Source organism: Piliocolobus tephrosceles, chromosome 4 (genome assembly GCF_002776525.5).
Source record: "Piliocolobus tephrosceles isolate RC106 chromosome 4, ASM277652v3, whole genome shotgun sequence".
NCBI classification, from domain to species: Eukaryota; Metazoa; Chordata; class Mammalia; order Primates; family Cercopithecidae; genus Piliocolobus; species Piliocolobus tephrosceles.
The window spans coordinates 66,414,118-66,427,461 of NC_045437.1; the positions used below are offsets into that span (position 1 = coordinate 66,414,118).

General features: G+C 38.6%; 1 protein-coding gene across 2 annotated transcripts in view; it reads right to left on the reverse strand.

The window, feature by feature from the left end:
• Positions 1-544: 544 nt before the first annotated feature.
• The window catches only part of ITGA2 (integrin subunit alpha 2), a 106,611-nt gene continuing 93,811 nt past the window's right edge, over positions 545-13,344 (reverse strand). The window contains exons 27-30 of one of the 2 annotated variants that reach the window (XM_023210557.3): positions 11,958-12,071; positions 8,321-8,410; positions 5,289-5,405; positions 545-4,831 (exon numbers count right to left, since the gene is read on the reverse strand). In XM_023210557.3, coding sequence (XP_023066325.2) covers positions 4,751-4,831; positions 5,289-5,405; positions 8,321-8,410; positions 11,958-12,071 — 402 coding nt within the window. In that variant the 3' untranslated portion in view covers positions 545-4,750. The remainder of the gene's footprint in view (positions 4,832-5,288; positions 5,406-8,320; positions 8,411-11,957; positions 12,072-13,344) is intronic. The other variant, XM_023210558.3, reaches the window with a different exon arrangement.

A 13,344-nucleotide genomic window follows, 5' to 3' on the forward strand; every position in this document is an offset into this window, starting at 1 on the left:
GTAGTCTGTGAGCCCAACGTGTACTTATTTTATAACTTCAGCACATTTATTTCGGCATACTCTTTAAAAATATTTAAACCCTCCTGCTTACTACTATTTAAAAAAAAAAAAAAAAAAACAACTATGCAGATGACTCTGCTTTTGCATGTTGCAGCAGTGTGGCTGATTTTTTTTCCCCTCTCTATTCAAAGCACACATTTTATTTCAAGAGGTAAGTTGTGCTTTAGAGCTTTAGAGCAATGCTTCTCAACTTCAATGCAATATGAATCACTTGGGGATGCTGTAGAACTTCCAATTTGACTTGAATAGTTTTGAGTGGCCCCTCAGGTGATGCAGCACCATCTGTCCATGGGCCACACTTTGAGGAGCAATTTCTGCTGTCTCAAAACTTTGAAGGCAGTTTAAGAGTCCTACAAAATATCCTGTGGTCACTGCTAGAAACATAGACTGGACAACTATGGCAAATTATAGCCTCAGTCTTCTTAAATTGAGTCTTGGATGTGAGCAAAGTGAATGTATAAGATAAAAATAGTAAAATATATAACTTGTAAAACCCCAAAGAAAATAACTTTATTTTCCAGACAATTGTAACAATATTCAATAATGTGGTATGAAAAGAGTGGTTTACAGTTAATGAAACTTTTCTGTTTGTTATACTTGGATATGGGAAAAGCTATTAACTAGTTTATGTTGACAACAATTTAATTTTTGTTTCTCATAAATCAAATGAATTCTGCAACTTTTTGTACGAACATGCATTTATTTTTATAGTTTTTGTGGAAAGTAAAGAGGCAAAACACATTTAATCAAAAACATCAAACACATTTGAACAAAGACTTATCTATTATGTATAAAGGAAAATATCCAAGACAATTTCTTTAAAATATACACAATTCTAACATAGTTATGCAATATATACATTCATATTTTGACAATCTGCCAAAATAAACAGGTACATATGAAACTATATTTACATAATGGCTACAGTTTCGGTCTTTAGAGTTCAAAGAAATAGTTAATATTTTCACTTATTTCACACTTTTCCCCCATGTTTCTCATGCACCTCTAGATTTTAAATTAACCTTTCAAATTGGTTAAAATGGATATGCGTACACAAAAGGGCATAGTCCTACAAAGTTGTTTATATAATTGTTTTATGTGTGGAAATTGAAATATGAAAGATGGATCAGGGATCTCAGTTTAAGGGATCCTGCCTTCTGTATGATGATGTCTTAATTTTTAAGATTCTCATATATTGGGTTATAGCTATATATCAGGACAGGTAAATACATTATAAAATCATACGCTTTATAACAATTTTTAGTATAATCACTTGTGTGATTATAATAAATTGGCTTTAGTTTTCTTTACTCTTCACAGTTTTGATAACTATTTTACAAAAATAACATTGCTAGCTAGAAAAATTTCTGTCCAGTTAGGAGTTCTTATTCTGCTGCTGAAATGAGTGATGCACAATTTTAAATCTCTGTAGTTTCTTCATAAGTTATTTTACTATCTTACTATTTTATAAGCCTTGTGTGGCAGTCAAGTTTTTACCACATTCTATAGACCTTGTCTGTATACCATTTATGAAATGGAAATTTGAATTTGACATCTTTTATGCCCTCTACTGACTTTTAAAGCAAAAATATTGTTGAATAGGGACACATAGCTTTTATTTAAAAAATGTCTTTCCCCTGAATTTCTTGTATGCATACTCACCTTTGCTTAAAAGTGCTTGAGAAATACTGCCCCCCAGGAGGCATTTGACAATGTCTGGAGACATTTTTTGATTGTCCTGACTGCAGGGGGAGGATGCTGTGGCATCAAGTAGCTAGAGGCCAGGGATGCTGCTAAACATTGTACCTTATAGGACAGGGCTGCTGTCCTACAAGGTACAGGACATTCCCTGCAAGGAAGAATCACCTGGCCCCAAATGACAGTAGTGCCCAGGTTGAGAGACCCTGCCCTGGTGTGATAAATGGTGCACAGACAAGTGGCTAATGGTTTATAGTAATTCAACTACTCCCTGTAAACAGTGTAAACTAGGTTGATTACCTAAGGCAAGGCTAACCAAAGCTTTCAAGTTCTGTATATGTATGTTTAGTACTTATTTAAGGAAGGACTCACCTAAAGAAGGTGAGACAGAGTAAAATAAAAGGAAGGATGTGCTATAATTCTTTGTATAGCACATTGAAAAGCTAATATTTATATATACAGTACTAACTCTTTTTTTTTTTGAAACGGAGTCTTGCCCTGTCGCCCAGACTGGAGTGCAGTGGCACGATCTTGGCTCACTGCAGCCTCGGCATCCCAGGTTCAAGTGATTCTCCTACGTCAGCTTCCCGAGTAGCTGGGATTACAAGCACCTGCCACTACGCCCAGCTAATTTTTGTATTATTAGTAGAGATGGGGTTTCACCATATTGGCCAGGCTGGTCTCAAACTCCTGACCTCATGATCCATTGGCCTCAGCCTCCCAAAGTGTAGGGATTACAGGTGTGAGCCACTGTTCCCAGCCACACTGTTTTTTTAAATAGTCATTTTTTTGAGACAGGGTCTTGCTATGTTGCTTGGCTGGACTTGAACTCCTGGACTTAAGCAATCCTCCTGTCTCAGTCTCCCAAGTAGCTGGAGCTGCAGGCACACACCAGCATCACTAGCTGTTAAATGTTCTTTATCAAGCTAATGATTAGTTTCTCTAGTCTTTTTTTTTTTTTTTTTTTAAATAAAATTTTCCTTGGAACAAAACAGCGAATTCTCACAGCTGTTAAAAGAATTGGACTCTGGCATACCTAACTAGAGAATACCATGCTATTTTTTCTATAAACCCCTGGCATTTTATGCCTTTTTTTTTTTTTCTTGTTTGTTTTGTGTTGTCAATTACAAAGTAATTCTTTAAACAGTACAGATAGCCCTGGACCGCCAACATAGGGGCTGGGCCAGGGCAGTCAAGGTCGTCCATATGCACATGGGCAGATAACCTGTTTTCCTCTGACATTTTTTTCCAAGTCAAATTCTTGGAAGATTGTCTATTTGTATTACAGAAATCCAGACCATAGACTTTTAAAACTAAAAGCATCACTGCTGAACTCCAGCTCAGTCTTCCCATTTTATAATGAGGACTCTGAAGTTTATAGAGGTCAAGGACTTGTCCAAAGCTTTAGATATGTAGTGTCTGTGCCCTTTTCCTCTAAGTTCCTCCTAGAGAATGTGGGGGCTCAGGAACAGAGAAAATAAGGTGCAAAAAAGTAGAAATGGGTGGTGTTTCTCAAAGTGTGGTCCATCTGCATCCTAGTGACTGGGGTGCCTGTTAAAATGCATATTGCTGGGCCTTATCCCAATCTGACCAAATCATCTCAGGATCTACCTTTTGAACAAACTTGCCTAGGTCAAATTCTTTCTTATGGAAGTTTAAGTTCTTCAGAAACAAGACAGCCACAGAGGGTGCACCTGCCAATTTGGTGGCTTCCAATGCCTCATCTGTAACTTCTCATGAAATCCTGAGATGTTTTACTTTACATCGTTTACATCCCCTCACGTTCCAACATTTAGAAATTCACTTGAGCTTATTTTTCTTACTTGTTTAGCACTAAATGAAAATAGCTTCCTGAAGGTAAGGAGGTTATATGCAGTAATTCATGCAAGTGTGTAAATTAAACAGATGACTTTTCCCAATATCTAATGCACAGCAGCTGTCCTGAAGGAGTGGGAACTTGGGATGCGGGGTAAAGGAGGGGATAACTTTGGACCACTGGAGAGAAAGTCAGGCTGTAGAGGGCTTCTATAATAATGGGACCACCAGGAGGTGGGAGAGCGGTTCAGTAAGGGAGGAGGAAGGTTGCCAAAGAAATACTCATCTTTCAGAAATTCACTAGGTTACTGCCAGTCACCCAAAGAAGTCCTAAAAGATAACTGTTGTGCCTCCTAAAAGAGAAAGGAAATGTCCTCCTTTTCCTTCCTCTGGCACAAGATGGGCCTCTAGCAGATGGGATTTTACATAAATGTTATATTCTGGGTTTTAAACAAAATTTTGTGCCTTGGTCTCTATATCGCCCCCTCTCCTAACTTAAATGGATATATAGGAGGTATACTCTAAGCTCAGTTATTCAGGCATGTTTTGATCATTAGAGCAAGATGGGGTGTGGAAGGGGCAGCCGTGCTCTAAAAGGAACCAACAACAAATTTTACTTAGTTTATAAATAAAATTATCACTTAGAAGTATCATCTGTGGCAACTTTGGATGAGCAGCATAAATTGAAAAACAACCTGTGTTTTTGTTAACATCAATAGTCATTAAAATATACACAAGTGGAAGTACTTACATATCAGGCACTTCCGCTTTTGTTGTTGCTGTTTAAAGACAAGTATTTTAAAGAAAACAGTTTTCCCCCTTAAAATCTAAGAGTATCATATTTTTCTTTAAAAGATGTCATGCTTGGAAGCATTTCATGTTTCTGACAAAATGCACATTAGAATGTAAACTCTGGGCCAGCCAGTTTAAAGACTACTTTTTTTCCCCATCATATAAAATAAGTCTTTTACCCATTATATCCCTACCCGCCCCCCTGCACCTCCCCAACCCCCCACAATATCTTCATGCCAAACTGACCTGCAGTTTTCTCTTAAAATACCAGGTTAGTTACCTATGACATGATTTAAAAAATGGGATTTAAAAAGAAATCCATTCACGCAAACAGCAAACTCTGGCTGGGATGCTGCCAGTCCCCATTGCAGGTAGGTCTGCTGGTTCAGCTATTGAGTTCTGTGGTCTCGTCAATCTCATCTGGATTTTTGGTCATCTTTTCATATTTTCTTTTGAAGAAGCCGAGCTGTAAAGGTGATGATATAAAAATGTTACCACCCGTGGCTTATTTTGTAAGGTGCCTCTGACCACCTTGGCTGCCCACGTCCTCTGACACACCTCTGGGAATCCCCGAGGCTCTGAAGGGAGGTGAGCAGACTGATGACCTGGTATCTATCACCCACTAGAAGGAAATTTATATCTAGAGAGCTCAGCTGCATTGCATAAAGCTACATTTTTCAGCGTCTACTTATTTGAAGCTGAACAAAACATGCAGGGCTCTGGATAAAAGGAAAGTTTAAAAGAAGATAAAATCCTTACTGGTTGTTTTTAATGACATGAGTAAGAAATTGTAAACAAACTTGCATTTCTTTTCTCCTTGTGATAGAGAAGGTACCGTATAAAACCTGAGGTTGATGTTTTGTAAGCAAATTCAAGGCTGGCCTTCAGGAGCCCTGTATTTTAAAATATGAAGCTTTTCTTACCTTCCATAAAATTGCAACCAGAGCTAACAGCAAAAGGATTCCAGCAATTATACTTCCTATTATAACTCCTATTGGTACTTCGGCTTTCTCATCAGGTTTCATTATCATCAGGGGAATCTGGAAATGTCAGTTTACAGTTGAGTTATTTTAATACCACAAAAAAGTGGGGAGATGGTCTAGTCCAGTTCTCTCATTCTGTAAGTGAAGGTCTACAGCTCTAGAAAGGTGACATGACTTGCTCTTGATGGCGTATCTCAAACACTGGCAGAACAATTTTAGAGAAAATCCTCCTGCAAAGTCCATCCAGCTAAAAAATACAACTTTTCTAGTTTCCCTCCTTTAACTACATCAATGTCTTGTGGCTACTTCATGCCTGAGAATCTCAGATGCTTATTTTACTTATGAAATAGAAACTTCCATTTCTGGCATACATTCAAATCAAGTGAAAGCATCATCAAGTGAAAGCAAACAGCTTTGGGGAGAGGAGTCGAAGAAACTTATTAACCCAACTTGATGGTGATGAAACCACAGCTTTGTATTGGGTCTAAAATACTAGTTTCACTTAAACCTCATTCCAAGTTGATATTGTTGGAAAAGTAGAAATAGTATCTCAAGGGTCAAGTTGACCTTTTCAGTGGGAAAGTTGTCCTTGAGGCTACTTAGGATTCTTTATGTCTGCTTCCTGGCAATCGTTGAGATGCTGTAATGGAATGGCTGCCCTGAGTTTTAACAGTAAAACTGTATATTCAGTTTTTAATTAATTAGGGGAAATTTAATTAATTGGGGAAAGAGTCTCAACCATTCTCTTTAGAAAATATTCCTAAAGAGCTATATGTAGAAGCAGAAGAAGGGGATAATATGTATTTTATTTACTTGATTTAACATTAAGTTGTAGTGGCAAATGAGCTGCTTTTTGTCATATAATTTATGGGCTGCACTAAACTTGCAGCTGACCTTGGCGACTGTGTTTCTTTTCATTTGTGTCTTCAAGAACTAAAATATACGGCTTGATAAATTTATGAATAAAGTGATGATAAATTCGTGTAGCTCACTGCTTAATGGCAGTCATAAGCTTTCTTCTCTCTTTTCCACAGCTTTCTAACCCAAGGAACCACAGATCCCTATGGACCCATGACTATAGCATTTTGTGGATCAGATTTTTAAGTGGGCTAGGGATTCAAATAAATATAACAGACACTTAGAACATGTGAAGTTATGATTTAGGTTAGATACCTTATTCAAAAATTTATCCAAATTGATGTTTAGATTAAAAAAAATTTCATAGACACAACTGAGTAATATTAGGCTGGTGCAAAAGTAATTGCAGTTTTTGATATTAAAAATACTTTTTCTTTACCTTTTTTTTTTTTTGAGACAGAGTCTCGCTTTGTCATCCAGGATGGTGTGCAGTGGCGCAATCTCAGCTCACTGCAACCTCTGCCTCGCAGGTTCAAGTGGTTCTCCTGCCTCAGCCTCCCGAGTAGCTTTGATTACAGGTGTGTACCACCACACCTAGCTAATTTTTGTATTTTTAGTAGAGACAGGGTTCTACTATGTTGACCAAGCTGGTCTCAAACTCCCAACCTCAGGTGATTCGCCTGCCTCGGCCTCTCAAAGTGTTGGGATTACAGGTTTGAGCCACCGCGCCCAGCCTTTCTTTACTTTTAATGGCAGATACCACAATTACTTTTGCACCTAGTAATTGGCTTCTGTTATTTATTAGTATTGCTCAGAGAAAACCAATAAAAGAATCTAATGGGTTTATTTAAATTGTTCATTTGAATTTCCGATTAATATATTTAATACTGCTTTCTAAAAACAGTCTTCAGTGGAGTTTCACATATTGTCTGAACACTGTTTCTCTAAAGTGAACTTTTAAAAAAAATCTATAATACTTCTCCCCAATGCTAAGTTCATAGCATTTTGAATTTGAAGTTTGCATTTCCTTTGGCTCTATTTCTGATCTTCCAGGCCCTAGTCTCTGAAGAGAGGGTGTGGGCTTTCACTGAGGCTCCTAAACCAGAGGCAGAGAAGTAAGCTCTGTTGTGTGGAATCATTTTTTCTTGGACAAGAGTGGGGCCCCAGTGCTGTGAGCTTCACTCTCAGGCATGGAGTGAGGAGGCCCAGAGTTCACGGGGCCATAACTTTTTGACCAAGTCTGTAGGCTGGAGCAGTGGACTGAGGCCAACTGCCAAGCTGGCCTTGGGGGCAGACTCTTAAACTGGCTTTCAACTCCTAACACAAGCATTGGGAGGAAAATGCTCAGGGCTCTGCCAGCAGATTAGCTGGGCATGGAAATCCCACTATATCTAAACATGGCACAGTCTAACCAGAGATTTAGTGCAAAGGAAAATTATCTCATGCCAGCTTGTGGAACAGAGAGCCTTTGTTTTCTGTGAAAGTACATTTCTCTGTAGAAGCTTTTTTTTTTTTTTTTTTTTTTTTTTTAATCAAGGGGAGCATTTATAGTCCTCCAGAACGTAAGATCTAATGAATGGACATGCCACACAGTATCAGTGTCTAGTTGTAAGGAGAACTATTTTTAAAAACCCTCTAATAAATGCATTATTTATTAAGCATGCTTCAGTACCTTTCTTTAAAAATTATTCAGAATACAATTTATGATTTAAATAAGCATAATTAGGTTTTGTGGCCTAAGCTCCAGACCATTTTGTGTAAGCAGGAGGAGAAAGGAAGAACTGGTGCTGCTGGCTCAGTCATGAGAAGAGACAGCCCGGAGTCCCAGACAACATAGAGCCCCTTTTGTTGTGCTTCTCACTGGATCACCACTTCTAGGAAAGCCAGCTTTGCTGACATGGGTCGGGGGCATGGAGGAGGGCAAGTATAGCACTGAACTTTTTAAGTAGCACACACCCTCGCCGAAATCTCAACATAGTAAACATCAGATCTTTAAAGTTTTAGTAAGATGTTTCTACATACATGTAGGTGAGAAGAGTGACTATTCCGGGCTTTTAGAAATGGAATGCCTATCACAGACCCTGAGGCTCACAGGGAAGGTGTGATATGCTCACCGTAACAGTGTTATCTTCGATCACGTATATCTCAGGGTTATAGGTGTTGATTTCTGCAGCTGCCGTTAGCTGTACTGTCTGGAACGTTGACTGGAACATAAAGGAATATGTTTTATGCTAGCAGCAGAAAATGCAGAAAAGCTGGCATGCTTAAGATTTATGTATTTATTTCCTGGTGGAATGTGACAAGAGCAAACAGTTCTGAAGACCTGTCCAGAATCTGTGTGTGTTTAAACCAGTGCTGTGTAACAGGACTGCCCATCAGAAATACCTAGGGTAATTTTAAGACATGTAGATGCCTGCACCTTGCCACCACAAATCTACTCTTTGGGGTGGAACCAAGACATGAGTGGGTTAAAATATCTCCCTGAGGAGATCTGAACTTGAGAACTGGGTTGAAAAACGAGGATTTAAAAATGAATTTTTTTTAACTTGAAAGATCATAGTTTAGATTTTTTTAAAAATAAAGTTTATAACATGAGAGAAAACTGTAAACTTGGCATCTTTGTATACTTACCTGAACAAGTCACACAATGGAATGGAAAACCGACATTTAAAAGGGAAGAGAATTTTCCTTCTGGGTACATGTGTATAAAGTAATACTGTTTGAAAGTACACTTGAATTTGACCACCCATGGCCCTGAACCTTTCAGCTTGTTATATCACATCAGTATAACTTCAGATTTCCTATCTAAGTGTTTCTATCAAATAACACTTAATTTGGGGCAGGTATGTAGGAAGGATATTTTATGCTGCTGTTACTGGTAACTTCCTAACTCAAAATAACTTTACATTCATTCCTCCATCTAGTTACAGAAAAAGAGCCTAGTTTTCAGCCAGGCACAATGGCTCATATCCATAATCCCAGCACTTTGGGAGGCTGAGGGGGGTAGATTACCTGAGGTCAGGAGTTCAAGACCAGTCTGGTCAATATGGCGAAACCCTTTCTCTACTAAAGAATATAAAAAATTAGCTGGGTGTGATGGTGGGCGCCTGTAATCCCAGCGACTTGGGAGGCTGAGGCAGGAGAATCACTTGAACCCGGGAGGCGGAGGTTGCAGTGAGCTGAGATCAAGCCACTGCACTCCAGCCTGGGCAACAGAGCAAGGCTCGTCTAGAAAAAAAAAAAAAAAAAAGGTCTACTTTTCAATAGAAACATTATTGATGTGTCTATTTCACTATTTTCTCTATATTAGGTCTGATGCTACTGTAAAGTAGAATGCAGTGTTCAGATGTTAGAGCTGCTTCACATGATGTGGCTACTAGGGCTCAGTTTTTCTGGTTACTAGGGCACATTATTGGACATACTCTATGAGGTAATTTACTAAACAATATCTGGGAGCCAGAAAGACTGTATTTCCAAAAACTGAGCATTTTATTTCCTTTCCACTGGCTGAGTCTCTGGTTACTGTTAATTTTCTCAAGATAGATGACTAGATCAGAAATTAACCATGCTCACCAGTCTCTTAAACATATTATTGGGGGAAACATTAAGAGTATTGATAATGGTTTAAGTTTAAGAAAAAAACTGGCAGTTAAGTAAATACTGGTTTCATAATCCCCAAAGACTAAAGATGAAAGAATTTTTCTTATAGCATTCTCAAAACAGGCCCTTCTCACAGGCACACAATATCCTACTTATTAACACAAGGTTAGTAAGTAGAGGTAGGCATGCCACACACATCTGGAGAGTGAAGGAACGCACCTGCTAGCATTCAACAAGACTTCTCCTTACAAATGGCAGCAACTCTATCATCAATTTGGAGGCCTGATCAATCACTTTGTAATGAAATTACTTGAAATGTTAAGTTGCCTTGCACTACATCAGAGAAAGGGTAGCAACAAAAGGCAGTGCATCAATGGGTTCAAATACAGGAAATGAAATCCATACTTCAGACTGGACCTCCTAAGTGGTCTGAGAAACATCCACTTTGCTGCTTTAAATTGCTGGAAGCAAGGTGAGGATAAACATTTGACTTTTCATGAAGGAGGAAGATATGTAGGACTTGACACCAATCCTTGTATGTCACTTGACATACCTTGACATCTCAAGGGTGTGTCCTTAGTTTAATCACCATAGCCACATTAAAGTGGCATAAATACTCCACTTTCTAGGAAGTTTGCTCCCAGAAATAAACTACTGCTTCTGAAGATCGTTGGGAAGGTACTTTAAAAAGTCTCACAGTTAAAATGATGTAGTCTTAAACTCGAGAAAATCCAAATGTGTTTTACAGAGCTGGCATGCATGCATTTTGATGTGCAACAGTCAGTGTTCCTTCCAGTTGGCAAAATTTGCTCTGAAAACATTTGTTCCTCAAATCCAAGGAGCCAAGAATCAATGGAGCAAAACTAAGCACCACACGGCAGCAGCTGGGAAGGTGGTAGAACTAACAGCACTCTTTACATCTTAAAGGACCTAGAATTGTCCTGAAGGCTTGAAACAACTGTAACTAACAAGAAAACAAAGTAAAAGCAAGCAAGCCAGAAGAAATATTCAACTCCTCACTTTCCCATTTCCCCAATTCTGCATTTTTTCTAACTTTTACTATTCATTTTTCTTCCATGTCTTTATGCAAGAATATTACTTATATTTGACTCCAGGGATGAGTTTGGAGGGTGCTGAGTTCTCTAGTTTTATAAAACTCTATAGCAGGAAGTGGGTTTATTGAGGAGATCATGAAATGGTAAAAAGCAAAAAAAAAAAAAAAAAAAAAAAAAAAAAATATGAGTAGCGTTTGGCTGTAAGCACCTTGGGAATGGATTTATTTGTTAAAAAGAAAAAAAAAAAAAATTAGTAAGAGCTACAAAGGTCCCCAGGAGGTTTCAGACTAATTTCTGTTTTTCTTCCTCAGTTGGAGCTCATGTCAGTAAAAGGAATGCTAGCCACACAAGCAGTCCAATTTAAGGAGGCCTGTCTATCCTTATATTTTTTCATGCCAGATTGAAATTCTGGCTACCAAAATCCCTGCTGAAAACAAATATCACTAGAGCAGATTCACAGTTGCCATATGGAAAAACAACAACAACAACAACGACGACATTGTTTTGGCTTTTTCTTCAAACTTTTCATGGGGATTGAGATGACTTAGAAAGTCATGTGCCCACTGGGCTCTTCCATCAGGGAAGGTAAAACAGGAGAGCAGGGTGATGACCTGGCTGTAATATAGGAAGACATATCCTTATGCTAGATTCATCTACTGGGTGGTTTGAGATCAATCATACAGTTAACTGAGAGCTCAAGAAGTAAGAGCACAGACACTTTGATTTAGGTGTGGCAGAGGAGACTGGGAAGATGGAGAGTGGGTAAGTCCTAGAGCAGGACAAAGCAGGCTGCCTCTTGTAGCCCAGGGCCTCAGAGATGACCTTGACACCATTCCCATCGATGTGGTAGGTCGCATGGAGTCTGAGAAACAGACCCTTTCACAAGCACCCCAGGTGACTCTGAGGCACTATGACAAATTGGATGAGCATTGGAAAGGGATGGAAGTGTGCTGCCTTCCAGGGTGAAATGCTCTGGGTGATTTGGCCACTGCAGACATTAGCTAGAATACTTATTTTGTCAAAGGGGAAGAACTTGTCAGTGCAGCCTTACATTTCCTTGCTGTTGATAAATCTAACAAATAAAACTGATACTTACTGATGCAAAAGTCCCGTTCCAAATTCTTGTAGTCACATTAACAAAGTATTCTCCTTTCATGTGAAGGTCTTTCAACCAGCAGGTAACATTACTACAGGAAGCAGTTCTGCAGTTCTTATAGTATGGAGTCAAAGGTAAAAGAGAGAGAAAGTTAGTAGGAGTTAAAAATAAATGCTAAAATTTTAAAGATAGATAAAACCCAGTGCTGGGATGCATCTAGGGAAACAATCTCATGAGCTATTAGTAGGTCTAACCCTCCTGGCCTCCTTCAAGGGATTTTGGGACTATATCTCAAAATGTACAAAGTGCACACCCTTTGCCCCATCCATTTTCTGTCTGTATAGACAGCCTCAGGAGATAATCAGCAATGTGTGGAACAAAGTACCCCAAGCCTGTTTATTGCACTACTATTTCTAAGAGTAAAAAGACCTAAAAACCCAACCCCCCCAAACTGTAACTTGTTTATCAACAATGTACTAGTTAAATAAATTATTAAACATACACAAAATGTACTACAATTTTGTCATTAAACCTAATGACAGACTCCCTAGATTTTAAGAAAAGTTGACAGAAAGAGGATCAGTGGTTCCAAGGGCTAGTGGGGCGGGTGGAATGAATAAGCAGAGCACCGATGATGTGGAGGGCAGTGAATATACACTGTATGATACTATAGTGGTGGATACATGTCATTTTACATTTGTCAAATTCCACAGCATGGATTTTAACACCACCAAGAGTGAACCCTAATGTAAACTATGGATTTTGGTTGATAATGATACATTAATGTAGTTTCATCGATTGTAACAAGTATACCACTCTGGTGCAGGATTTTGATAGTGGGGGAGGCTGTGTGGCACAGGGGGTATATGGGAAACTTCTGTACTTTCCACTCAATTCTTCCATGAACTTAAAACTGCATTAAAAAATGAAGTGATTAATTGAAAATCTATGACATATTGACTATGTTCCAGGCCAAAAGGTAGCATGGCCCACTTCCGTTACAGCATGCATTTACCTATTTGTAGATTAATACACATTAAAAGAAACATAATTTTATTATTCTGGTTTCCTGTTTTCCCCATCCTTCACAAAATAAAACAATCGCAATCAGAGAAAACCAGGAGAATTCCAATACTGTTCATAGGGGAGAGCTGTGGTTTGTTTAGGAGTTATTGCTTACTAAAGGTTTACTTATTTCAATATTTAATATGTGCCAAGCACCATGCCAGATGCTAGACTCGTCTCTTTCCCAAAGAAGCAGGCATAGCTTGACAGCAGGAAATAACAAAATATTGGAAAACAAAGAAGTGCAGCAGCATACTTCACAGCTAAATGAAAAACATCAGTATTATGTGGAAGGGGGATTTAAGGGGCTTCTCTGTAGCAC